The sequence below is a fragment of the Pipistrellus hanaki genome, assembly GCF_964339955.1.
Source record: "Pipistrellus hanaki genome assembly, chromosome: 10".
In the NCBI taxonomy this organism is placed as follows: Eukaryota; Metazoa; Chordata; class Mammalia; order Chiroptera; family Vespertilionidae; genus Pipistrellus; species Pipistrellus hanaki.
In genome coordinates this window covers 52,337,068-52,363,186 of record NC_140512.1, presented here as the reverse complement: position 1 = coordinate 52,363,186, position 26,119 = coordinate 52,337,068, and the positions used below count along the sequence as shown (strand labels likewise).

At 36.7% G+C, this 26,119-nt stretch overlaps 1 protein-coding gene across 1 annotated transcript in view; it reads left to right on the top strand.

The window, feature by feature from the left end:
• The window catches only part of EXOC4 (exocyst complex component 4), a 675,663-nt gene that overhangs the window by 48,639 nt on the left and 600,905 nt on the right, over nucleotides 1–26,119 (top strand). Inside the window, exons 4-5 of the mRNA XM_084896566.1 lie at nucleotides 860–1,044; nucleotides 11,781–11,890. Coding sequence (XP_084752692.1) covers nucleotides 860–1,044; nucleotides 11,781–11,890 — 295 coding nt within the window. The remainder of the gene's footprint in view (nucleotides 1–859; nucleotides 1,045–11,780; nucleotides 11,891–26,119) is intronic.

Genomic DNA, 26,119 nt, shown 5'->3' with positions numbered 1-26,119 from the left:
CTTATGTATGGCTTTGCTGGCATTTTAGATGCTTCATCAAGCTTATGAAAAGTAAGCATCCTGTGTCTCAGATGCTAAATCCTTCAAAGGCAGAGCGAGGCCTTGCCACATTGTGCAGTAGTTACCCCTTACTCGCGGGGCATGTGTTCCCAAACCCCCAGTGGGTAACTGATTCCTATATGTAATATGTTTCTGCCTTTAGATGCACACCTGTTATAAAAGTTAATTTATAAATTAGGCACTTTCACAGAAAGAAGATTGGTTCTTACCATAGATTTTAGCAATTTCACCATGCAATTTTTTTTTCTTATTAAGTTGGGAACTTTTCACTTAAAGGAAACACTTTACGGCTGTCTTTGGTATATTCGATTGCCAGCATCACTACTCTTGCACTTTGTGGCCATTATTACGCAAAATAAGGATTACTTATCACAAGCACTGTGATACTATGACAGTGATCTGATAACTGAAATGGCTACCGAGTGACTAATGGGCACATAGTGTATGTATGTAGTATGTATACGCTGGACAGAGGGATTCGTGTTTTGGGCGGGGTAGATCTGGATGCTGTGAGATTTCATTGCACTGTCAGAAAGGCATGCAGTTTAGAACTTTAGAGTTATTTCTGGATTTCCCCCCCCCCCCCTCATTTAATATTTTTGGACTTGGTTGACCACAGGTTACTGAAACTGCTGAGTGCAAAACCACCGATAAGGGGGACTATACTGACAAAGCTAGTGTACGTTTATAAGGCTTTCACAGATTCTCTTTGTCACTATCTTTTAAAAAATAGTTCTTCTTTAGAATATTTCTAGGTTGCTTAGTTATTATACGTTATTGTCTTCCCTCCCCTTTCTAGGTGTCAGCAGTGCAGTCTTTGGAGGGCCCCCTGCTCCAAGTGGAAGGACTGAGTGACCTTAGGCTGGAGCTTCACAGCAAGAAGATGAATCTCCACTTGGTTCTCATAGATGAGCTGCACCGGCACCTGTACATCAAATCCACCAGCCGAGTTGTGCAGCGTAACAAGGAAAAAGGGAGGATGAGGTGGGTGAAAGAGGCTATTTGGTACAATGTACTGTGGCAATTGGAATATTATTTGTTTCCCAGAATTTTGTAATCTTTTTACTTTTTTTTTTTAATATACTTTTTTCAATGCTCCATACTCTGAAAGGCTGACATTGAAAGTTTGTTCATTCCTTCATTGCACGTTTATTATGTTCCTCTTATGTAAAGATCCATAAGAAATATTTGGTCCACTTATATAAAGATACATAAGAAACATTTACTGTGGGATTTTAATATCCTGGGCCATCAGAGATACTCTGGTTTATCTCAGAAGAAAGAGAAAAAAATCCTTAAATTGGATAGTGATGTCAACCTAATTAAGGAATATGGCTGTATGCACTGAAGTTATAATATTCTTTGTTACTTAGGGTTGCAGTCCTCTTTCAGGAAGCGTTCAGGAGAGTCCTATATTGAAGAGCCTGGGTTGGACTCAAGACCTTCAGTAGGTTAGTGTAGACCTGGGAGGGAAAGACCAGATCTTAAGTCAGGTAAGGCAGTAGAACATTGGCACAGTTAACAGGTAGCAGAGAGCTGTACATGTCATGTCCTTCCAAGAGTCCTTTGAAATACTAGTAGCCATAGACCTTTTCCGAGGGCAGCTTAGCACTATACACTTGTTCACGCTTGTTCACTGGCTGTAGACAAGAGGAGCACTGAATGCAGTGTATGCTGGCAATGAAATCTTTCAAGTCCTATCCTGTTCAAACAAAACCTGCTGACTTTGTGTGTGGTGCTTCACTTCAGTTGGAGACACTGCCAGAGAAAGAGGAGTTTCTGTCCCTTTTCTGCATATGGCACTAGAAAAGCTTTTGCAAGATACACAGGAGTCAGGACCTTAGCAGAAAGTAGTGGTAGGTGGGGCAGTGCAAAAACTTCCTTCCACGTGTCTGGTGAGTAATTAGCAGGTCTGAATAGATTTCTTCCCAAGCAAGGATTGAAGAAATCCTCTGGGTCCTGTGAAAATATTTTGTGGTATAAGGGAAAATGAGCATTACCTTGAGGTCTTAGAAAAGAACAATTTATTTGAAAAAATATTTTATAAAGCAAAACAGGAAAACTTTAGGAGATTGAAGCTCAAGGTTTCTCAAAATATGGAAAAAGATGCAGTAGATTAGATTATTTTTCAAAATTATTACTTCTTCCCTTTCACTTTAGTGGGAAAAATGTATTTCCTGCTCTGCTCTCAACTTTTGGGCTCTTGTTTTTGCCAGTCGATTAGCACATTTCAGGAAGGACCTGAAATGGGTTTATGCCAGTGAGCATATGCCCTCTTGTGCTTCTGCCACTGCTGTGATGGCTTTGATCCAATGAGGAGGATGAGAGACATGTGCTCCTAGATCAGCCAACTGTCCACATCTAAATATGTGCTTCTTGTTGAATGTTACCAAAAATTTGTGGTTTTGTGCAGTAAACATATAGCTTTTATGAAATATTAACAGAGAGTGGTAAAAATGGAAATGGGAAGGATACAGGAAGAAATAACTAAAACTTGAACAAAGTGTAAGAAAAAACAAAATCAAGTTGGGAAATATAGTCTTTGCTTCAAGCATTAGAGTGAAGAATTGAATCAGTGACAGGGAGAGACAAGATGACAGAAGAAAGATAATAGGTATGAAAGATAAAGAATAGTTATCAATTCAATGATTTTAAGTATTCTACAGAATGACACTAAAATTATAGTGTTATTGGCTGAATTGCATCCCCCTACAATTCATATATTGAAGTTCTAACTCCTAATACCAATGACCATGGTTAATTTTGCAGATAGGGTCTTTCAAGAGGTAAACAAGTTAAAATGAGGTCATTATGGGGGTCTCTAACTGAATATGACCTATGTCTATATAAGAAGAGGAAATTTGGACACAGTCTTGCACAGAAAGGAGACCATGTAAAGACACAGCGATAAGATGGCCAAGCCAATGAGAGAAGCTTCGGAACAAACCAATCCTGCCAGTGTCTTGACTTTGTACTTCTAGCCTTCAGAATTGTGAGAAAATAAGTTTCTGTTTGTTTCAACCACCCAGTATGAGCTATTTTTTTTTTTACGACAGAAGCAATACTTAGAGTGTAAATAAAGAAACCTATATAAAATGGGGGGTAGGGTCGGGGGGGGGAAGACCTTCATCTGCAAATCAAAATAATTCAAGGTGAAATTAATGAAAAAAGATCCTCTTGGATATGACCCAGAAATTTTTATGAATTTCAAAAACAAATTCTATAAACACTAGGAAGAAAATTGATAGTATCTGTTGTGACAGAGATAGTTATCTTCCCACCCAGTATTGATTCTCCCCTTCTTCATTTTTAATAATGACCTTATTTTGTTCCTGGTGGCCATATGCCCAGCTCCAAGGCTCCATTTTCTAGCCTCCCATATAGCTAAAGGTAATTAGTGAGGCTTCTGCTTGCAAGCTGCTGACTCAAAGTTCATGGGGAAATTCTTTAAAGGTGCCAACTAAATTGGTATGCTCACTCCTTTACCCTTCTCCTGCCTCCCTTTACTTCTCATTAGGACATGGGGTGGTGCCATCAATCCGTCTTAGACATGAAGGGACTTTGGGATGGGAGCCACAGTGTAATCTCTTTAATGACATGAATCCTCTATTATAGTCTGAATAGGTTAAATCTTTTATATGACAGGAAAGATATAAACTCAAGCCACTGCTATTTGGATCTTCTGTTTTATACAGTTAACCTAGTCCCAATCCACAGAAAGGAGGATAAGTCAGGCTCACCAGGATTTGCTGATCAAGAAATGGCAGGATATAGCAGACAGAACCAAGGTGACAAAGTATTGAATGGGGACAAGTTGGGACCAAAGATATCCAATCTCAGCCAAGTGGACATTGATGTGCATGGGCGGCAGAGAGACGTCTTTAGATGTGAATTAACAAAAAATAAATCCCTGTGTTATTTTCTGAGAAGACTACTCAATGATGAATTCTGAGATATAAATCAAATTCAGCAACTTGAGAACAGTAAAGTTGTAGATAGTTTATAACTACTGTGAGTACACACCATTAAATATGAAAATTTACATATAAATAACTGACATCTATTTTTACAGGAAAACTAATATTTGCTGGAAATTATTTTTGAAAAAGAAGGTCTAACAGCAGTCTAACTTCATTCTTTTGCATGTCCTTTCCAATTTTTCTAGCACCATTCATTGAAGAGACTTCCTTTTCACCATTGTATGTTTTCGTCTCTTGTTAAAAATTATTTGACCATATACATATGGTTTTATTTCAGGCTTTCAATTATGTTCCATTGATCTGTGTGTCTGTTTCTTTTCTAATACCATGCTGTTTTGATTATCTTTTCTCTGTAGTATAATTTGAAGTCAGGTATTTCTCAGGATTGCTTTGGTTTTCAGGGTCTTTTGTGGTTCCATACAAATATGATGATTTATTTTGTTCTATTTTTTTAATGTGCTAATTATCACTGCAATGGCAATCATATTACACCATGCACATGTTTCAAATTTGCATGTTGTACACATAAATTTACAGTTATATATCAAAAATACTAAAAAAAAGAAGAAAGTGTATGTAGTCAAAGAATGATGCATAATAATAAATAGGACTTCTATCTCAACATTGTTGGTAGAGACTGGGAGATTTGGATAGATAGGATATAGAAAGGAGTCAGCAGTTGTTTTATTTTGGATTTTAATAATTAGAGAAAATATATTTAATTTATTTAAATCTGAATATATTAAACTAGATATATGTATTTAAAGATTTCAAAGTTGAAAATCACTAGAGAAGACAGCAAAGAAAACATTGTCTACTGAAAAGGTTGATGCATTAGCCAGTGTTCTTGACTAGAAATAGCAAGAACAAGGAAAGAGATAGTGGAAAGTTAGCAGGGAGACCACAGAATTGAAGAGAAGGAAGTCTGTATGATCGGGCTCTAAAACCTAAGAGGGATCAACGGAGATGAAGCCACTGAGCACACATCATTGTCTGGTTGGGTTGCTGCATTGCTAGCAACATGCCTACCATTGCTGGATTTTTAACTCTCTGGTAAATTATCTCTGAATGTCCCTGGAACTTTTATCTCCTTAAGATTCAGAGCCCTGGGTGGATGCATTCAGTTGGTTGAGCTTGGGACATGTCTGGCCTCCTTCAACTTTTATAATGGAAGTAGTGTCTTCTTTCTTTTTTGCTTTGACCGGAAAATGGAGAGTCTCTTTGTATATAGAGACTGTTCCTATTGTTGGTATCCAAAACAACCATACCAACGCCCAACAACAAGTTTCTGCTACTGGAGAAAGGAAGTTACATAAAAGCACATACATATAAAGAACAGATGTTTTTGAAGTGGAACTTGAAAAGAATTGAAATGATATATATTTAAATCTGCATCCTTTATATGCAGATATAAATGATGTGTAGAAAATTCCTGAAAGGATATGCTGAAACACCAAAAAAAGGAATTACCCAATGGGAAATGGAAATGGGGAGTGGGGAATGGGAAAGAAGACCTTATTCTATACCCTCTGCCTTGTGAGTGCATTCATCATGAGCATGTGTTATTACTTCCATAAAAATACAACTGATGATGCTTTTGAAGATTTTTAAAAATGAAATGGCAAAATGTTTACTGTTGAAGGGAAAAACTAGGATTTAAAATTCTATACAGGATTATCCAAAGCATGTTGAAAAAAGCAATGTGTACAGTGTGTATATGTGTGTGTGTGTTGGGGGGACAGGAATGAATGGACAGTCAGAGGCTTTGTTCTGTTAAATGTTTGGAACAGCCTTATGCCAAAATTATATTTGTAGATTTTTTTTGTATTTTCAAAACAGAATCCTTAGTACCTTAGAAACTGATAGAATCAATAAAACATATAAAAATAATCCTCTAATTTATTACATGCATCCTGGTTAATACTTGTTTAGCTTTGCTTTCTTGGACACTAGTTCCTGGAGGAGAAAACACCAGATTCAAGGATTTTGGTGACCATATTTGTCTCTGGGTGTGTAAAGAGCGACCTCACCCCTGTATTATTTGCTGCCTAACTAATTTATCTTTTAATTTTTTTTTTTTCCTATTTAGATGTTTTCTTTCACTTTTCTCTAGTTTTTCCGTCTTTGCTTAGATTTTAGCTCTACTTTACTTTGTATTAAATGTCTTCAATACTTCTTCTGTCATTTGAGACCCTGATTGTTTTTGACTTTTATACCCTTTGAATCATTCATTATTCTTCCTGTATTTTCCAAGAGCTCTTAGAACTGTAGAAAATTACTGTGCCAGCCATTCGTGTTTCATTCATCTGTTAAATTTTCTTACTAAGGGCATATTATCTTTGACAGATATTTCTCAGCTCAGTTTGATTGAACAAACTTTTATGAGCTTGCTCTTTGACAGTTACTGTGCCAGCTGTTGGAGTTATAGAGGTGAATATATTAGTTACTAGAATTAAAGTCAAAGTTCAACTCACCTCCGTCAAGTTTAGTTTGACAATAAAATCAACCAGATGAGCTGTTGCTGTAAATTTTGGACATTGTTGTATAATACATATTTATTACTAAGTGCAGGAACATAAAAAAGTTCTAATTAAAAGGCAAATGTTTAAAAGCTGTCAGCACTTTTAATCCTTATTAAAAAAACACACCCAAAGTTTTCATGGCTTGAAATATTGAAATCAGACACATTTGGAAGCAGCTCTTTACTAATTGCATGGATGGTTCACAGCCAGAAAGTTCTTGGGGTTATGGTGGTTATGCTTGGGGTTATGCTTTCTTGGAATAGTTTAATTTGCTTATAGGTTTCCTATTTACCATCATGTGGTTATTTATTTTTTTAAATCCTCATCTGAAGATATGTTTTTTAAAAAGATTGATTTTAGAGAGCTGAAGAGAGCGAAACATCAATATACAAGAGAAATATCTATCAGTTGCCTCCTGTACCCAACCTGACTGGGGATTAAACCCAAAACCCAGGTATATGCGCTGACCAGCCAACTGAGCCTGACCAGGGCCTAAAGCTGTTTAGTAGCAAATCACATTCAGTTACAATATACAATTAGTAATTTGGGAGGGATTGTCTTATGTCCATTAGCTATTTTTTTCCAACTCAGCTATGAATGATTCTAAAGGTATTTAAAAAGAAAAATAATTCCTATCACTTTTTATACTCTAAAGTAGTTCAGATCACCCATATTAATTAGAAACTTGGACAATCCAATTTTGATTTTATTTTTTGTTTTAAAAAATACTTCCTGCTGAAACTGGTTTGGCTCAATGGATAGAGCGTCGCTTGGGGACTGAAGGGTCCCGGGTTCGATTCCGGTCAAGGGCATGTACCTTGGTTGCCGGCACATCCCCAGTAGAGGGTATGCAAGAGGCAGCTGATCGATGACTCTCTCTCTCATCGATGTTTCTAACTCTATCTCTCTCCCTTCCTCTCTGTACAAAATCAATAAAATATACATTAAAAAAAAATACTTCCTCTGAGAGATTCAGAACACGTTGAGAATACTAATATACACTAATAAAAGAGAAACATGCATACAAATTGACCATTTCCCCACAGGCCACACCCATAAGCCAATCAGGAGTGACTATGCAAATTAATCCAACCAAGATAGCTGCAGCAGGAGTGAGCATGAGACTTGGGTTTCCCTGGCAATGGAAGAAGCCAAGCTTGCCACCTGTTCTGGCCAGCCCTGGCCTCTGCTCAAGGCTACAAAGTTTCAATTATAGAGGATAAATAAATCCCAACAAAAATGACAGAGGCCACAGAGCTGGAGTTGAGCAGGAGGCTTGGGTTGCCCCTGGTGATGGAGGAAGCCAAGCTTCTTGGGCTGGCCAGCCCTGGCCTCCACTCAAGGATACAGGGTTTTAATTATATAAGATAAATAAATCCCAGATACCAGGGCCTCTGCTTGGGTTGCCAGGGGGTGTGGCCAGCCTGCAAACCACCATAGGCTCCTTGCCCAGGCCACCCCACACCCCAAGGGAACTCCCACCCTGATCTGGGATACCATTCAGGGCAAAGCAGCCGGCTCCTGCCCATGCACCAGGCCTCTATCCTATCTAATAAAAGAGTAATATGCAAATTGACCATCACTCCAACACACAAGATGGCTGCCCCCATGTAGTCAAAGATGGCCACCACAAGATGGCCAGCAGGGGAGGGCAGTTGGGAGGGACCAGGCCTGCAAGGGAGGACAGTTGTGGGTGATCAGGCCAGCAGAGGAGGGCTGTTTGGGAGGAATCAGGTCTACAAGGCAGGGCAGTTGGGGGTGTTCAAGCCTGCAGGGGAGGACAGTTAGGGTTGACCAGGCTGACAGAGAAGGGAAGTTGGGGGTGACCAGGCCTGCAGGGGAGCAATTAGGCATCAATCAAGCTGGCAGGGGAGTAATTAGGGGATTATCAGGCTGGCAGGCAGAAGCAGTTAGGGGCAATCAGGAAGGCAGGCAGGTGAGCAGTTGGGAGCCAGCAGTCCTAGATTATAAGAGGGATGTCCAACCTGTTTAGGCCAATCCTATTGGAATGGACTAAACGGGAGGTCGGACATCCCCTGAGGAGTCTCAGATTGGAGAGAGTGCAGTCTGGGCTGAGGGATACCTCCCTTCCCACGTGCACAAATTTCATGCACTGGGCCTCTAGTTATTTAATACTTCTGAACTTAATTTCTGGTATATAAGAACAGGCTTTTTCTGTCATCTGAAGTGGAAACTGAGGAATGTGCTCTTTAAGTGTGATATTCTACGTTGGCACCTACCTTTCTGTTGAGCTTTGTGTCTAGTAGTTGAGTGAGTGGGGCATCTACCTTTCTCTTGAACTCTTGAGATTAAGTCCTTTAAGAAAAGAACAAGAGAAAAACTAAAAGTCATTTGCAGATACTTGCCTTTGGGTTAGTATTCACAAAGGGGAAAATTGAAGCCCAAAGGAAAATTTTAGAAAGAGAGATGAGTCTATGAAAATAGTGTTGCAGTAAATTGACTTTCTGAGAGTTTATTGATGGAGTTTGAGGGCCCTTCTGGCTCTGTAATAAAGTCAGTAGGCTATTTTTTTCAAAGTTAAAATGGCAAGCTATTTATCACCCCATATTTAAGTAAAATCTATTTTTAGCTAAAAACTGAGAAAATAATGATGGTTTTAATCTAAAGTGAATCATGTGCACATCTGTGTTTATAGAAATGTGTGTTTTACTCACATATATATCACTGGGGACACACATGTACTAATTCTACTGCTTCATTTATAGGCTTGACAGGCAGTACTCCAGTCATACACCTGAACCCTCCTGCTAATTGACTTATTTTATTAGTTCTTTAAAAATAACTCCTCCACTTTTGTTACAGAAATATTTATAAAATGTATATTTTTCTTATTTAAAATTGAAATGAACTTTTTCTTCTTTACTCAATAGTAGCTCCATAAACATCAGTGATTATCCTCTGCCCTGAGCATGTGTGTATCCAGGGGCTAGAGAGGTGCATTGAGCTGTTTTTCCACTTGTGAGTAAAGTGCAGGTAAAAAAGGATGGGGTGATTAAGATAAATGAGAAGACAGTAGTCAATATGTAAAAGATAAATGGATGAATTGATGACCTATGGATTTGTTGATTGATCTAATAGACAAACTATTGTGATAAACTAGTGGATTTGAAAACTCTGTTGGATTTTCTTAAGATAGTTTAGGCAGATAGGAATTTACAGCTTTATATTGGAGGAAAAGAGTTTTTGGAACTATATCAGTTCAATTCTTAGTAAATGCTCTTTCTGTTACTTTTATATCTTATACTTCACTTGAGTTTTCACATTAATCTGCGAGTGATTCCAACAATTGGAAATGTGCTAAGTTTGGTTAGCTCCTACCTTAGTCATAGTTGGAGTCTCAGCAGTGGGCACAGTGCCAAGCACACAACAGATGCTTAAGACTTGAGTAATGATTCCCCCTTCTCTGTTTAAGTGAAAAGGGAGATGTTAATGATTGTCATAGTTATCCTTATGGCCTAGGACAGTGGATCACACATTACCAGCACTCAATAAAAATAATACCTTACATGATAATTTTGCCCTTTAACATAAAGTTTGTTTTTTGAAAATTTCTGGAAGAATACATATATATATATATATATATATATATATATATATATATATATATATATTTTATTCGCTTAAGAATTCAACAAAAACAGATCTAGAGGCAGAGGAGCATCAATTAGATCATCAAATCTCAGAGGGAAGGTAGGGGAGGGTGGGGGTAAGGGAGAGAGATCAACCAAAGGACTTATATTTATGCATATAAGCCTAACCAATGGACACAGACACCAGGGGGTGAGGGCATGGGTGGCAATTGGGGCATAAGGACACATATGTAATACCTTAATAAAATAAAATACACACATACTTAGTACTTTGGTTTCAAAAGTGGTGGAGGAGGGAGATGGGGATATGTCTGTTTGTGGGGGCAGATGTTCAGAATTGCACACATCCTTTCATTCCAGCTGGAGAAAGCCTTCCTGCAGCTGTGGTCTCGTCCCTGCTCCCCTCGGCCTGTCCTATCTTTATAACTCATAGGCTAATCATTTACGTGGGTAGCAGCTGCTACAGAAGATGTGTACTGGGACTGGAAAGGGGTGATGGCACCTATCTATGGTGTTGACCTCTCTGCCCTTGAGACTTGACTTGGATGTAGCTTTTCTCTTGTAGATGCATTGTGATTAGATAATTCGTTTCTGGAAGGTAGGACACAGGTGTTATTTGCCTTGGCATTTCCTATATGCTTGCACTTAACAGATGCCTATAAGTGGGAATTAACTTGAAATTTAATTTTTTATAGTCTTTGTGTCATTTAAAATTGATGTGTTTATTTTGGAGTCTCTAAAATTAGTCATCAAGATGAGGGGGCTAGGCCTTTTTGGAAAAGATGATAAATACTGAATTAACCCTGTTCAAAGATCCTTCAGTCATCGTTTATTGTAGTGATTTTCAACTTGATAAAATTTATGGACATCTTTTAAAGAGAACTAAAAGTAGTGAACTCCCAGAATATGTTGAAGAACTTTAGCTTGAAAAACACAAATTAAACTAGACTTAACTAATTAAATCTTCATTTGGTTATCATGACAAGGTGTCAATTGCTCTTTCTTTGCTGATAAATTAATTTCAATACAAAAACAAAGGAAGGTACTGTGATTGTGTGGCATAATTTGGTTCAAAAGTGGCATCCAGATGATCCAGAACATACTTATATTAATTTATTATTATTATTATTATTATTATTTTAAAATATATTTTTATTGATTTTTTACATTGAGGAAGGGAGAGAGATAGAGAGCTAGAAACGTCGGATGAGAGAGAAACACTGACCAGCTGCCTCTTGCACATCCCCCACCGGGGATGTGCCTGCAACCAACATACATGCCCCTGACCGGAATCGAACCTGGGACCTTTCAGTCCGCAAGCCGACACTCTACCACTGAGCCAAACCGGTTTTGGCCTTATATTAATTTTTTAAATCTTGCTTCAAAGTGAAAGACAATAAATATTTACATACTTGGAAACTTTAGGATACATCATTATACCCCTGACTGTGACATTCATTACTTCTCTGGAAATATATTTGGGAGATATTTGAAGTCACAGAGTAAAGAGGGCTCAAAATAGAAAGAAGGTGATAAGGGATGGCACATATGGGATTGAGTTGTTTTGGGAGAAAGTGGTAAGTAACGAATGCTACTTTTCCCTCCAGCGCCCTTGTGAAAGATGCTTCTCCTATTCCTCTGATTGATGTTACAAACCTTCCTACACCTCGAAAATTTCTTGATACGTCTCAGTATTCGACACCTGGAAGCTCCAGTGGTAAGTGTTTAATTTTCCAGCTCCTGGCAAAGACCTGAGGAGCTTGTGGGGTTGGGGGGCCTGAGTCTAGTCCCCTGGGGCCTGTGAGGAGCCCTTTGCCTTCCTCAGAGGGAGCACGATTTAAGGGGATTGGCGGGGCCTGCTGCATCTATTTAGGTTGAAAACTGCTGCTGGATCTGGCCTGCCTGCTGAATCCAGCTGAGGATGCGTTTTATTTGACTGGCATTGCTTGTTTTTCTGAAGTTGAATTTGAATGTTTTTTTTTTAATGGAGCATGTCTTATCCTTTTTGCTATAACCTCTGTTGCTTCTGTTAGCTTTGACCCAGCTGCTTCATTTATTACATTCCCTGTGTGGTCCTTGAGGGCTTTTGCATGTATGACCCCTGTTATTTATTTTGACTCCTGTATCTCTTTCGGCGGCCTCCTCACTTCTTATGTGCGCGTGCGCATACACACACACACACACACACACACACACACACACACACACACACCACACACACACACACACACACACACACACACTTTGAGGATATATATCCAGTTTCTTCTTGGGCTAAATTCTGTTGAATAAGATAAAGGAGAGCCATGTGGACCTATATTTAGAGTTGGAGGAGTGAGAATGTACTTTGACTCTGGATGTAAAGGTTTAGGGGGATTCTGGTATGGCTCAGACCAGCTGTGCTCAGAGAGTGGGCCTTTGCAAGGAGCTGCTCTACTATTGCACCTTTGGGTTGGAGAGAAGGGACTGGATATTTTTTGTGGGATGCCCTGCAGGTGCTTTCCTTGGACAGCCTTCCTCAATGCCTTTTAAAGAAATGGTAACACATGATCTCACTCTTATATGGAATCTAATTAACAAAATAAACTGATGATTGGAGTGAATCCAGAGACATGGAAGCATAGAACAGAATGCAGAATCTCAGAAGGAAGGTGGGGAAGAGTGGGTGGATGGGAGGTAATCAACCAAAGACCTTGTATGCATATAGGCATAACCCATGGACACAGACTGTAGGGTGGTGAGAGCGTGGGGCGGAGGTATGGATGGGTTGGAGGGGATCAATAGGGAAAAAAAGAGGATATATGCAATACTTTCAACAATAGAGATTTAAAAAATAGTAATATCTGTCCCTGGGTTTTCAGATAAAAACTAGTTTTTATAGTTCTAACTAGTTCTGTAATTCTGTAGAGCTTGAAATAATAAAAAGGGGGAAAAATTATTTGGATTTAATCAGTACATTCTGTGTAACTGAAAGTACTGTTTTTTTGGGGGGGCTTAACAATATATTGTTTTTGCTGGGACATATTTAATTACCTTTTAAAATATAATTTAATTAAATTTAGAGTTATTTAGGCTTGGAATACTGAAGTTTATTGCTTTTACTATAGGAATTATTTTATAATAGATTTTTTATGTTAGTGTGCTTAGTTACTGATTTTTTTTTAAAAGACCTAACACTGATTTTTATTGTACTTAATATAAGTCTTACTCAGGTGTTCAAAGGTTTTGTTTTCTCCCTCTTTCTGATATAGTGTTGCTGTCTCTTTGGGTTTTGACACTGTTTGGGCTGTTGCAGTGCATGGAATTATGTAACAAAATATATCTATACATTTGATTTGTATTTGTTTCTAATTTTTGTGAAAATTACCAGTCATTTTTTTTTTGTGTGTGTGAGTCATCATTTTTGTGTGTGTGTGAGTCATCATTTCTTAGCTAGGCTATGTCAATTTGTGTTGCCAGGTCAATAGCCAAGTAAAATAAAAATTTAATTGTTTATGAAGAAATGATAGAGCAGGTTTTGCAAATGAAAAGTGCTGTATAAATATCGCATAAACTGAAAAAATTTCAGCTGTAGACAATTTCAGTAGAAACTAATTTTGCATTGTCTATTTTTTTTTAATAAGACAGCTCTTACTTTTTGATGGGCACTTTGTCAGGCCCTGGGTGAGTGGTTATCATGTAGTGGAGTTCATGTTGGCACTTTGACTTTGGCTTTTTCTTCCTTAATTATCGGGAATGACTCTTGAAAAACTACATATCTTAGTTTGGTGTAGCTGATAGTGTTGTACAAATTGCTTGTGGCCACATGTATAAGCCTTAAGTTTTATTTTTATTCATTTATTTATTTAAAAATATTTTTATTGATTTTAGAAAGGAAGGGAGATGGAGAGAGAGAGAGAGAGAAACATCAATGATGAGAGAATCATTGATCGGCTACCTTCTATTGGGGATTGAACCTGAAACCTGGGCATGTGTCCTTGACTGCCAACGCTCTGTCCACTGAGCCAAACTGGCTAGGGCTAAACCTTAAGTTTTAGAAGGACTCATTTCAAAACAGTCATTTGAAGACAATCACATGATTTTTTTGCAGGTCACTGAAAAAGGAGATAGTTGTTGTTGTTACTATTATTATTGTTATTTTGATTAATCCTCACCCACAGATATTTTTCCATTGATTTTTAGAGAAGAGAGGGGGAGCGATAGAGAGAGGGGGAGAGACAGAGAGAGAAACATTTATGTGAGAGAGACACATCGATTGGTTTTCTCCTGACATGCTCCAACCATGGCCAGGAATCTAAAATCGAACCTGGGACCCTTCAGTCTGCAGGTTGACACTCTGTCCATTGAGCCAAACTGGCTAGGGTGAGAAGGTACTTATTATTGATTAAAACCAATATTAGCAGTAGTTAAGATGTGCTTACTGCCTTCTCTGTGAACTAATATTTTAAGTACTTTACATCAATTAACTCATTTAGTTCTTCAGCAGTCTTTTTAAGATAAGTTCTGTAGCAGATTGCCGAATGATGTTATTTTGTAATAATGTTGATAAGATGCCTTAAGAACACAACTCTTGCTTATATTACTTAGCCTATGGTAAAATTGGTTTTGTTTTACATTATTTCGCTTGAAGTCTACCAATCTATCAAAGACATTATGTTTGAGGACTTACTGTACTGCTAGCCCCATTTTACAGATGAGAACAAGGAGGAGAAGGTTAATAGATAGTTTAAGGTGACTCTGTTGACAAGTAACATAGCTGCAATTTCCAATCAAGAGCTGGCTTCCAGTGTGGTCAGTTTGTTTTCCTGCAAATAAGTCAGGTATGCTCTGTGTATTATTTTTCTGTCGCTGCCCCAACAACTTACCACAACATGAATATATCATTCTATAGTTTTGTAGGTTAGAAGTTCACTCTGGGTTTCACTGCGGCTCAAATAAGGAGTGAGCAGGGCTGTGTTCCTCCTGGAGGCTCTATGGGAGACTTCCTTTCCTTGTCTTGTCCTGCGGTCCCCTTCTCTGTATTCAAAACTGCAAGTGGTGGGTCAATCCTTTTCATGGCACAATTTCTCTAACCTGCTCTTCTGTCTCCTTCTTCCCTTTTCAAAATTTATTGTCTAAAGTTTTACATATGTCTCCCTTTTCCCCAATTGACCCTCACCCCCCCCCCCCCCCTGCCATTTCCACTCTGGGCAAGCTCCCACTGCCCCAGTGTCTGTGTCCATTGGGTATGCTAATATGCATCCATACAAGTCCTTTGGTTACTCTCTAACCCTTCCTCTCCCCCCACTGACTCCCCCACCATTTGTCTCTAGATCTATTCTTGTTCATCAAATTATGTTGATCAGATCCCACATATGAGTGAGATCATGTGATATTTATCTTTCTCCAACTGGCTTATTTTGCTTAGCATAAGGCTCTCTCTCCAGTTCCATCCATGCTATTGCAAATGGTAAAAGTTCCTTCTTTTTTATAGAGGTATAGTATTTCATTGTGTAGATATACCACAGTTTTTTAATCATCTGCTGATAGGCACTTAGGCTGTTTCCAAATCTTAGCTATTGTAAATTGTGCTGCTATGGACATAGGGGTGCATATATCCTTTCTGATTGGTGTTTCTGGTTTCTTGGGATATATTCCTAGAAGTGGGATTACTGGGTCAAATGGGAATTTCATTTTTAAGTTTTTGAGGAAACTCCATACTGTTTTCTACAGTGGCTGCACCAGTCTGCATTCCCATCAGCAGTGCATGAGAGTTCCTCTTTCTCTATATCCTCACCAGCACTTGTCCTTTGTTGGTTTGTTGTTGATAGCCATTTTGACAGGTCTGAGATGGTATCTTGTTTTGATTTGCATCTCTCAGATGATTAATGATTTTGAGCATGTTTTCATATGTCTCTCAGCCTTCTGTATGTCCTCTTTTAAAAAGTATCTATTTAGGTCCTTTGTCCAGTTTTTGATTGGATCGTTTATCTTCCTTTTGTTAAGTTGTATGAGTTCTCTGTAAATTTTGGAGACTTAACCTTTATCTGAAATGCCAAATAGGCAAATAGGTTCTCCCATGCTGTGGGCTTTCTTGTTGTTTTATTGATGGTTTCTTTTGCTGTCCAGAAGCTTTTTATTTTGATGTAGTCCCATTTATTTTTTTCCTTAGTCTCCCTTCCCTAGGAGCTGTGTCGGTAAGGATATTGCTACGACATGTCTGCTATTTTGCTGCCTATGAGTCTTGTAGGATTTTTATTGTTTCCCGTCTTACATTTAAGTCCTTTAGCCATTTTTTTGTTTTTGTGTATGGTGTAAGTTGGTGATCTAGTTTCCTTCTTTCTTTTTTTAAGGACTCGTGATTAGATTGATTTCCTCCTGGATAATTCAGGACACTCCCCCAATTTCAAGGTCCCTACCTTAATATATCTGCGAAGTTTCCTTTGCCATCTAAGGTAACATTCCCAGACTCTGGGGATTAGGACATGGATATCTTCCTGGGACCACTGTTCTGCTCATCACAATCTGCACTGCCCATTTTCTGACTTAAGTCATCTGTAGGAGCCAGTGTGTAAAAAGTTGGACTTTTTTGAAGTTGTGTGTGAAGTCTTTTTTAGTTATTGCAGTTCTAATCTTTAGGACTATATTAATCTGGGTCACATTATTAAAGGGAATTGTACAAATGAGGAATATGTAAATTATGTGGAGATCTGTATAAAATGTTACTAAGTACACATAAAAGTGTGAGGCTGATGAAATATGTTATAATTAAGGGCAGACATATCTTACTCTTTATAATCAACAGTAAGTTCTAAGAGTCTATTTGTGAAGTGCACGGCAGGTCAACCTAGAAAGTAATGTCATTTTCAGCAGGGAATTTAATATGGGCTCTTAAAAGCTCCCCTCTCATATTGTGAAATAGTAGGATTGAGGGTATAATCCATTACAACTGACGTTTTTATGGAGGGAGTTCTGATAGGGAATCCCTGGGTAGAACAGATCTTCCATTAGGGTACCATAAATTAAGGTTGGAGGCAATTCCTGAGAATTTTCAGATTGTTATTAATTAAATTAGAATTTTGATTACTTATGAATGAGTCATTTTTCAAATGTCTTATTTAGAGGTAGATTTGTGTGTGTGACTTTCCTGTGAGAGATTTTCTATCATTGTTTATGTGTTACAGTTTGTGAGATACATTATGTCATTCAGCTGATGCAACAGTCCTACGAGGTAGTCAGGACAGGTACTCTTGTCATTATCGTTATTATACTTAGTTTTGAGGATATTATAAAAAATTTAGGTTATCATATAAGTTGTATAGAATTTTATATGAGTATGCATTTAAAAAATAAAGCATCCTATGTAATAAAAGTCTAATATGCTTAGTCTATATTAGTCACCCACTCAACCAATCAAAGCATAATAGGCTAATGATATACTAGGCCACTCAACTGCTCACCATGACTGCTCTGATCACCAGGGAGCATTTGCTCCAATGGTAGGTTAGCTTGCTGCTGGAGTCTGGCTGATCCAGACTGAATGAGATGGAGCCCTCTCACTGGCACACCCTGGAGCCCTCCCATGGTCCCTCCCTGGCGGGGCAACCTCCCGTGTCCTTTCCCAGCCCTGATTGTGCACCATTGTGGTCTCTCGGTCTGGCTTGAGCCCTCTCACAATCCAGCACCCCTCAGGGGATGTTGGAGAGTTTGTTTCGGCCGGATCCCACAGGCCATGCCGAGGAAACCCACTGGTGCACGAATTTGGGCCCCGGGCCTCTAGTTTAATTATAAATGCAAAATGAAGACACAGGTTGATAGAAATAAGCAGCCCATTAAGAGAAAAATTATCTGCATTCACCTAGCTTTCCTACATAATAATGAAGGAAAAAAACAGCATAACAAATAACTGGGCAAATAATGGGCAATCCGTATCCAGAATATATAAAGAACTCCTGTAAATGAATAAAACAAGCTAGTGGAAAAATAGGCAAAAATATGAACAGGTAGTTTATGTAAAAAGACACCTATGCTATTAAAATATATGAAAAACTGCTGATACTCCCTGGTTAATCCGGTGTTTTTTATAAAAACTCACTGTACACACATGGAAACTAAATCCAGGGAGGTTAAGTGATTGGTCCAGGATCAAGTGAGATGGTAATTGGTGGGGGCTGGCCTCGTGCTGTTCCCACTCTAAATGTGTAGGGATGGCATTTTGCAAGCCTTTCCCTGTTATTTTTCACCAGTGACATAGTATTTTGTAATGTACAGGGAGACTAATCAGTAATTTAGATGTAATAATTCAGCTATAACTCGGGTAGAGGGATGGGAGAAGTGTGGAGAAAAGCCAGTAATTGTAGGAAAATGTTGTTTTAGGCTTTTGGATTCTCTCAGTATGTCCTTTCATTTGGCTTGCTGCCCTTGGAACACGTTGACTGAGCAATTACTCCCAGGGCACACTGGCATTTCATTCGACTTCTTTATTCATTTTATTCATGTTCCTGCTGGGATTGCTGTGCTTGTAACTATAATGAAACTGGACTTCTTACTTCTTTTCTTTTTGGTTCCAGCATAGGTTAAGCTGTAAAACCTAAAGAGAACACAAATTAAATGAATTTCTTTTGCTGTTGTTTCCTTAGTGTGCATTTTATTTCATAAAGTCTTCTTAAAATTTTTTATTTAAATACAGGAGAGGTGGGAGGAAGGGAAGAAAGGAGGGAGGGGAAATGAAGGAGGGAGGCGGGGGGGGAGAGAGACAGAAACCATTAATTTATTGTCCCACTTATTTATGCTTTCATTAGTTGATTTAAAAAAAAAATTTTTTTTATTGATTTTTTACAGAGAGGAAGAGAGAGGGATAGAGAGTTAGAAACATCAAGGAGAGAGAATCATTGATCAATTGGCTCTTGTACATGGGATGTGCCCGCAACCAAGGTACATGCCCTTGACCGGAATCTAACCTGGGACCTTTCAGTCTGCAGGCCTATGCTCTATCCACTGAGCCAAACCAGTTTCCGCAGATTAGTTGATTCTTGTATATGTGCCCTGACCAGAGATCAAACCTGCAACGTTGGCATATGGGGACTACGCTCCCTGGCCAGGGCCTTGTTTCATTAAGTTTTGTTCTGAGACTTAATATTTGTCTTATAAATTTGGGTCTAATATTTAAAATATTCCCTCTACTTGGGGTAGGAGCTACGAATCCCAACATCAAAGGAGATGAAGTTTCTCATCTTGGAACTCACATATCTAGAACAATAAAGATCTGATTCTCCAAAATATTAATGTACCTTTGAATTAGTTCTGTCTGCAGGTCAGGGTCTTCCTTGGCATTTGAAACCAGCTGTTCCTAAAGTACCTTGCATTTACTCTTATGAAATACCTTTGTGGATTTCTATGATGCATCATAGAACAATGAGGGATTTATACAAGGCAGGCAAAATAGAATTCATAGATAAAATTTTTCTAGGTGTAAAAATGGAGCAAGAACAGACTTAACTTTTTAATTATTTAAAGTGTGTTTATTATAAATATGTGTTTTAAAATGTGATTGTTATATTACCCATGTATCAGAGATCACTATAACTGCCACCATGTACTTCCTAGATTAATAAATCTTACTATGTTTCCTTATTCACTTTAGAATTTCTTAAAAAAAAAAAATAAAACATTACAGGTACAATTGAAGCCCCTGCGATTATGTGAATTCTTCTTCAAATCCTTTCCCCTCTCTTTTATCCCAGAGGTACCTGCAATTTTGAAATTATTATTTATCTCTTTCCTGTAAGCCTTCATACTTTTAGTATGCATATGAATGTGTATGTGTACTATGTAATGCATTTGTAAATACAGAAATATTATAGTTTATATATGTGTGTATGTGTGAACAATATACAGTATGTATTATTTGTATGTACATATACACTGTTATTTTAAATATTTTAAGGTTTAAGTAAGTTGTATAATTAAATGTATTTATTTACTTAATTTTAATTATATAATTTACTTATAATTGTGTAATATAACAAACATGTACCATTCTACTACTTGGGTTTTTTACTCATCATAGTGTTTGGATTTTCTCATGTGACATAGCTGTAGTTTTAAAATTTTAACTAATTATAGTATTTTATTATAAAATATATCACAATTCATTTCCCTATGGATTAGGTATAAATTGTTTCTAGTTTTTCATTATTAGCAACCTATTGCAATGAGTATTCTTGTCCATATTTCTGTAGGACTGAATTGCCCTACCAGTGATCTCTCAGAGGAATAGAGGGAGGGAGGGTTGGAAGGATCTAGGGAGGGAGGGCAAGGGAGAGGGAGAGAAGTAGAGAGAGAGAGGAGGAAATATTGTTTTGCATTTTAATTTTCTTGCCATATGGCTTTTGAAGTGATTGTACCAAAATAGATTCCTCTGATCTGTACATGGCTTCTGTTGCTCGACTTTTTGCCTTTAAAATTGGCTTTGTTAGACTTTAATTTCTGCAAATAGATTTTTACAAATCTGATAGGTTTTCTGTTTTTATTTTATTTTACTTTAAATTATTTTAGTTTGTATTTCTCGGGTTTCTAGTGGTGCTGAGAGTCTTTCCATATATGTGGACCATTTGGGTATCTATTGTGTATTGTCTATTGTTTGACTAGGCAGTTTTTATTATTTTTTAGGCCATTTCTTTTCCCCATAATATGTAAGAAAGTTTAGTAGATGCAAATCATTTTTCTCTTCTGTTTCCACTTATCCTGTATACGTAACAAGTTCATTAGTTTCTAGTTTATTCTTCGTGTATTTCTTTTAGCATAGTTGAGCAGATATATGTATCGTTTCTTAAACCTTTCTTTCTTCTATGATGGGTAGGATACAATAGATTCTCTCCTATACTTTGCTCTTTTAATTCATAGAGATTTTGATTTTTTTTTATTACTTGCATAGTACTTCATTGTGTCGATTTACCATGTTAAACCATCCTCTTATGTGTGTCATTACAAGCAATGATGCAATGAAAAACCTTGTGCATGTGTATTTTCATATTGTTGGGGTGTATCATTAGAGTAAATATCTAGATGAGGGATAACTCAATCAAAAGGTAAGTCCATATGTGGTTGTTTTTTCAGCATTGCCAAGTTCTTCTTAAGAGTTGTATCAATTTGCGTTCCATCACTAGTGTATGTGTGTTTGTTTTTCTCACAACTCTGGCAGAATGTGTTGTCATGATTTTTTATTTTTGCCATTATCGTAGGTAAAAAATGGTATCAGAGTCTTGTTTATTTTGCATTTCTCTGATTGAGTCAGTTTGAACAATGTGTCTTATAAAGGCCATTTTTATATATCTTTTGTTCATTGTCTTGACCCTTTATCCATTTCTTCCTATTTTATCTTTAAATCTATTAGTATGTAAATGAATTTCCTAATATTGAACCAAGTTTTCACTCCTAGAATAAACCCTCTTGATCATGGTGTGTTTTCTCAATGTGATGTTGAATTTTGTTAGAAACATTTTATTTAGGATTTTTGCATAGAAGTTTATAAGTGATATTAGCCTGTACCCTAAAACTTATCAGATTTTGGTTTCAATGTAATAATTTACTTCATAAAAGGAATTGGGAAGTTTTTCTTTATTTTCAGTTCTTTGGAACAATTTATAGAGGACTGGGACTAGCTGGTATTTGACGATTTGGGAATTGCCCTATTTGGATCTGGTACTTTACGTAAAAACTTTTTCATTTTATTTGAAATTTATTTTCTAATTCTTATATGCAAAATTTTCTCTTTAAGCAGTCCATCAGTAGTGGGATCAATTTTAATAACCCATAGTTTCCTAGGAAAAGATTCATTTAGTTTTTTTAATTTTATATTTTCTTATGGTTCTGAAATTCTTTTTCTTTTTGTCATTTATTTTTTAATTGTGCCATCTTTCTTCCTTTTTTTTTTTTTTTATCTCAGTAGTTAACAGTTTGTCTGAAGTGTTAGTTTTATTTCCCCACAAGATATTACCAGAATTTTGATTTATTGGTTAGATCTATTGTTTTTCTGTTCTGTACTTTATTATTACCTGCTTTTATCTTTATTATATCCTTTTTTTGTGCTTTTTTTTTTATGAGCAAGCAATTGAAATTATGTTTAATTCTTTCAGTTTTTACTGATAAAAATGTGTAATGATATGAATTTTCCTCTTATCAACACTTTAAATGCATCCCATGGATATTAATATGTAGTGTTTTTATTATCATTTAAAAAGATGGTCTTATTTCAGTCTGTGTTTGGATGATTATCCTATATTTTTAATAGAAGAATTTTAAATTTAAAGGTGAAAGTGTCTTTTGTGTTTGTTTTGTTTTTCTTAATACTTTATCATTTTATTACATTGAATTTAGAATGTTATTTGTAATATTTTCACTTTATGGAGCTTACTGATATTTTCTTGTAACTTAATATATGATCAATTTTTGTGACTATTCCATGGGTACTTTAGAAAAAGGTTTATTCTCTGTTATTAGGTGTACAGTTTGATAGAGAGCCATAGATCTACTTTATTTAATTACATTGTTTAACTTCTTTTTCTTTTATTTTTTGTTGTACTAAAGTTTTCTATTATTAGTGTGTTTTTCATCTGTGTCACTGCATTGCCCTTATTTTTTTTCCACCTAAAATGTGGTTGCTGTTTTATTTGGTATACAGTCAGATATGTTTTAGCTTTACTATAAACTAGAGGCCCGATGCATCAAAATTCATGCATTGGAGGGGGGGATGTCCCTCAGCTCAGTCTGCCCCCTCTCACAGTCTGAGAGCCCTCAGGGGATGTCCTACTGATGGCTGCAGTCTGGCCTCCTTCTGTAAGAGGCGACCGGGCTGACCAGGGGAAGGTGCCACACCAATCACCCTGCTACTGCTGCCACTGCGGACTGCAACTCTTCTCAGCCCTCCTCAGCCCTTCTCAGCCCTCGCAGCCACTGCATCTTTGTCTGGAAGGACATCTGGAAGACGTCCAGTCTATCTGGTCTAATTAGCATATTACCCTTTTATTAGCATAGATTGTGGCTTGTGGTATTGAATGTCCTGCTTTGTCATGGTTAATACTTTTTGGCTGGCATACCATTGTTCATTCTATACTTCTAGCCTTTCAACATTAGTTTGTTTTAGATATGTGTGTAGCATATAGTTGTACCTTGCTTTGTGAGTCAAATTGAAAGTCTGTTTAATAAGTGAGTCAAATCCATTGACATACATATATTGATATGACTGATATATGTTTTTCTCAACTTTATCATGGTATTTTATAAATGTGTATTACATTATATTTGCTGTTTCTGAAATATTAATTTTTGCTCTTTATGCAGAATTTTTTTGTGATTTAGAAAGACTCCCCCTATATTAGTGGTTGTCTTTAAATGTATTTAAAAATCTTTTTAAAATGCTTTTAGCCCTCCTATTTTCTTTAACCTTTTATTTGTAGCCTTCTCTCTTTTTATTGGTATTCCTTACTTCCCATCTATTGTTTTGATAATAAACAATACATTTACTCTGTTTTTTTCTTCATCTCTCTACTACCAATTTTTGGTTGCATTTTAAAAAAATTTTAACAATATATTACTTTTGTAAAGTTGTTTTTTTATCAACACCCTAATTTTTGTCTTTGTCTTTAAATGCTCATTCATGTTTTTGCTGAAATATTCTCAGTTGTCTCTTGGTTGGATGAAATCCATCATCTAAAAGATTCCTCAAAAAGGGTCATGGCTGCTCAATTCCTTCTTTTGATTAATACTTTTCCCTCCACAGCCTTTGTACTTAAAGGACCTCTTGAGTGGGTATAAATTTCTTGGTTTACACTTTGCCTTTTTAATTTTTTTTTTTTTTTGTGTAAAATGCTGTTGTTGTTTTTCTTCATGTGTTTTATGAAAATTCTCATGCCAATCTAATTTTTTTTGCGCTTGTAAGTTATTTGATATTGTAGGCCTAAAGGACTTTAAACATGGGAATTGAATAGTTTTAGTAGGAAATGTCTTAGAGTTATATTTTGGGGTTAATTTTCCTTCAGACCCAGGGGATTCTTTTATTTTGTAGGTTAAAAATTTGTTGTCAACTTTTCTTGGTTTATAATTTTAAGTATTAGTTCTTTTTTATTGTTTATTTCATGTAATATGATACTTTTTTCCTTGCCTATCTCCATTTTGTCTACTTTCTCTTTGGTCATTTTTTACTTTTCTTTATATCCCCTTTTATTTTCTGCATTTTCTCGATATCCTTTATAGAAATTTATTCTCCCATGGGTATTTTATAATTTACATATTCTTCTTCCTTGAGATGACTTTTTTATTTCATATCTTTCCTGAATTTAGTCCGTTTTCTTCTTATACCTTTCTATATTTGTCCATATCTGATCTTAGTTTTTGAATTTTTGACTCAAAGTGGCTTCAGCTATTCTCACATTTTTATTTGAGTATATTAATTTCATCTGGAGTGTTGCCATCTAGTTTTCTTGTGCTTCATTCTTATTTTATTACAGGGACTTTTCCTTTGTGGATGTGCTTTGGATTCCCTGATTTTTTTTCAATATGCCTCTGCATCAGTCATGTCAAACTAAAAGGCTAACATGGGCCAAATAAGCAAGGTTTAAGTTAATGTGGGCCACAAAAACACAAAAGCTTCAATTTTCATAGAAACGTAGGTTTATTTTGATAGAGACATGCTGAATACAAAGGGCTGAAATAAATGAGTCATTGTTAACATAAAATAATAGAACATTTGAACAAAAATTAGTATTTTTTCTTAAACTTTAACTTACCAGACACCAAATAATTGCACAGATTCATAAGTGTAACGCAAATAAACCTATTTTTCTTGTTTTCCGAAAGTGAAATATTTCTTGTTGCAAACACCAAAGAAGGCAATCTAAGACAAATGACATAGCAATCAGCTGTTAAAATTTTCGCTGCTAGTATTAGTGGAGAGAAATGGTATGCCTGAATGAATGCAACACAATTATAGTATTCAGTCATTAGTGAACGTTGTGGTTCGTTATTAACAATTATGTATTGTAAAAATTAAGTTAAAAATTTTTATAAAAACGTTTTTGACATACCATTATATTGGCTGGGCTGCAAAAATATTTGTTGTGGGCCGCATGTGGCCTGTGGGCGGAGAGTTTGACATGCTTGCTCTCCATGAATCTCATTGTTTTCTTTTTCTGTTCATGTTTGCACTATCAGAGTGTTTTATAGAAATCCTAGCTCATTGGCTCCCTCTTCTGTCAAAATTCAGATAATTTTTTTTTGTTTTTGATGATTGGGGAAGGTTGTTTGTTTCCAGAACTTTGATGCTTTTGTCCTGTGGGATCCTGAATTTTTCTTTTATGCTTCATTCTCCCTTCATATCTGATATAGCCAAAGGGCATTTCTCTCTTTTTGTTTTATTTCTTCCCCAGAAACTGTGTGTCTCAAACCTTCAGATTGTGTCTGCTTTTAAGTTCCTTCTCTATAGTCCATTTTCTGATATGCTTGGATCCTTCCTAGTATTTTGAAACTTGGGGTGGACTTTTTCTTTGTACTGATAGTTTCAGTTCAGTCTTTGGTTCATCACTAGCTTCCTTCTTCTCTCTCATCACAGTTTTCCACCATCTGACTTGGCCTGCAACAAAGCCTGTAGCTGAGCAGGACTGGAGAGGAGCTTGGGAGATCACTTGCTGGGATTAGATGGTTCTCTCTTATTTCTATTTATAGTTGTTTTAAATTTGGGGCAGTTTCTGTCTTAAAGTTAACCCGAGGGCATGTTTCTATGACTTTTCTTCTTTTCTTTGTTTTATGTAGTTTTGGAAGAAATATTGAGAAATGGGGACCTATGCAGCCCCCATTGTCTTCAGCAACCCCAGAGTTCCTAAAGCCAGAAGTTTTCAACTTATTTTTTTTATTTTGGAGTTTGTTTTGTGTTTTTATGTCACATCACATTTAATGCGCACAATTCCATAGG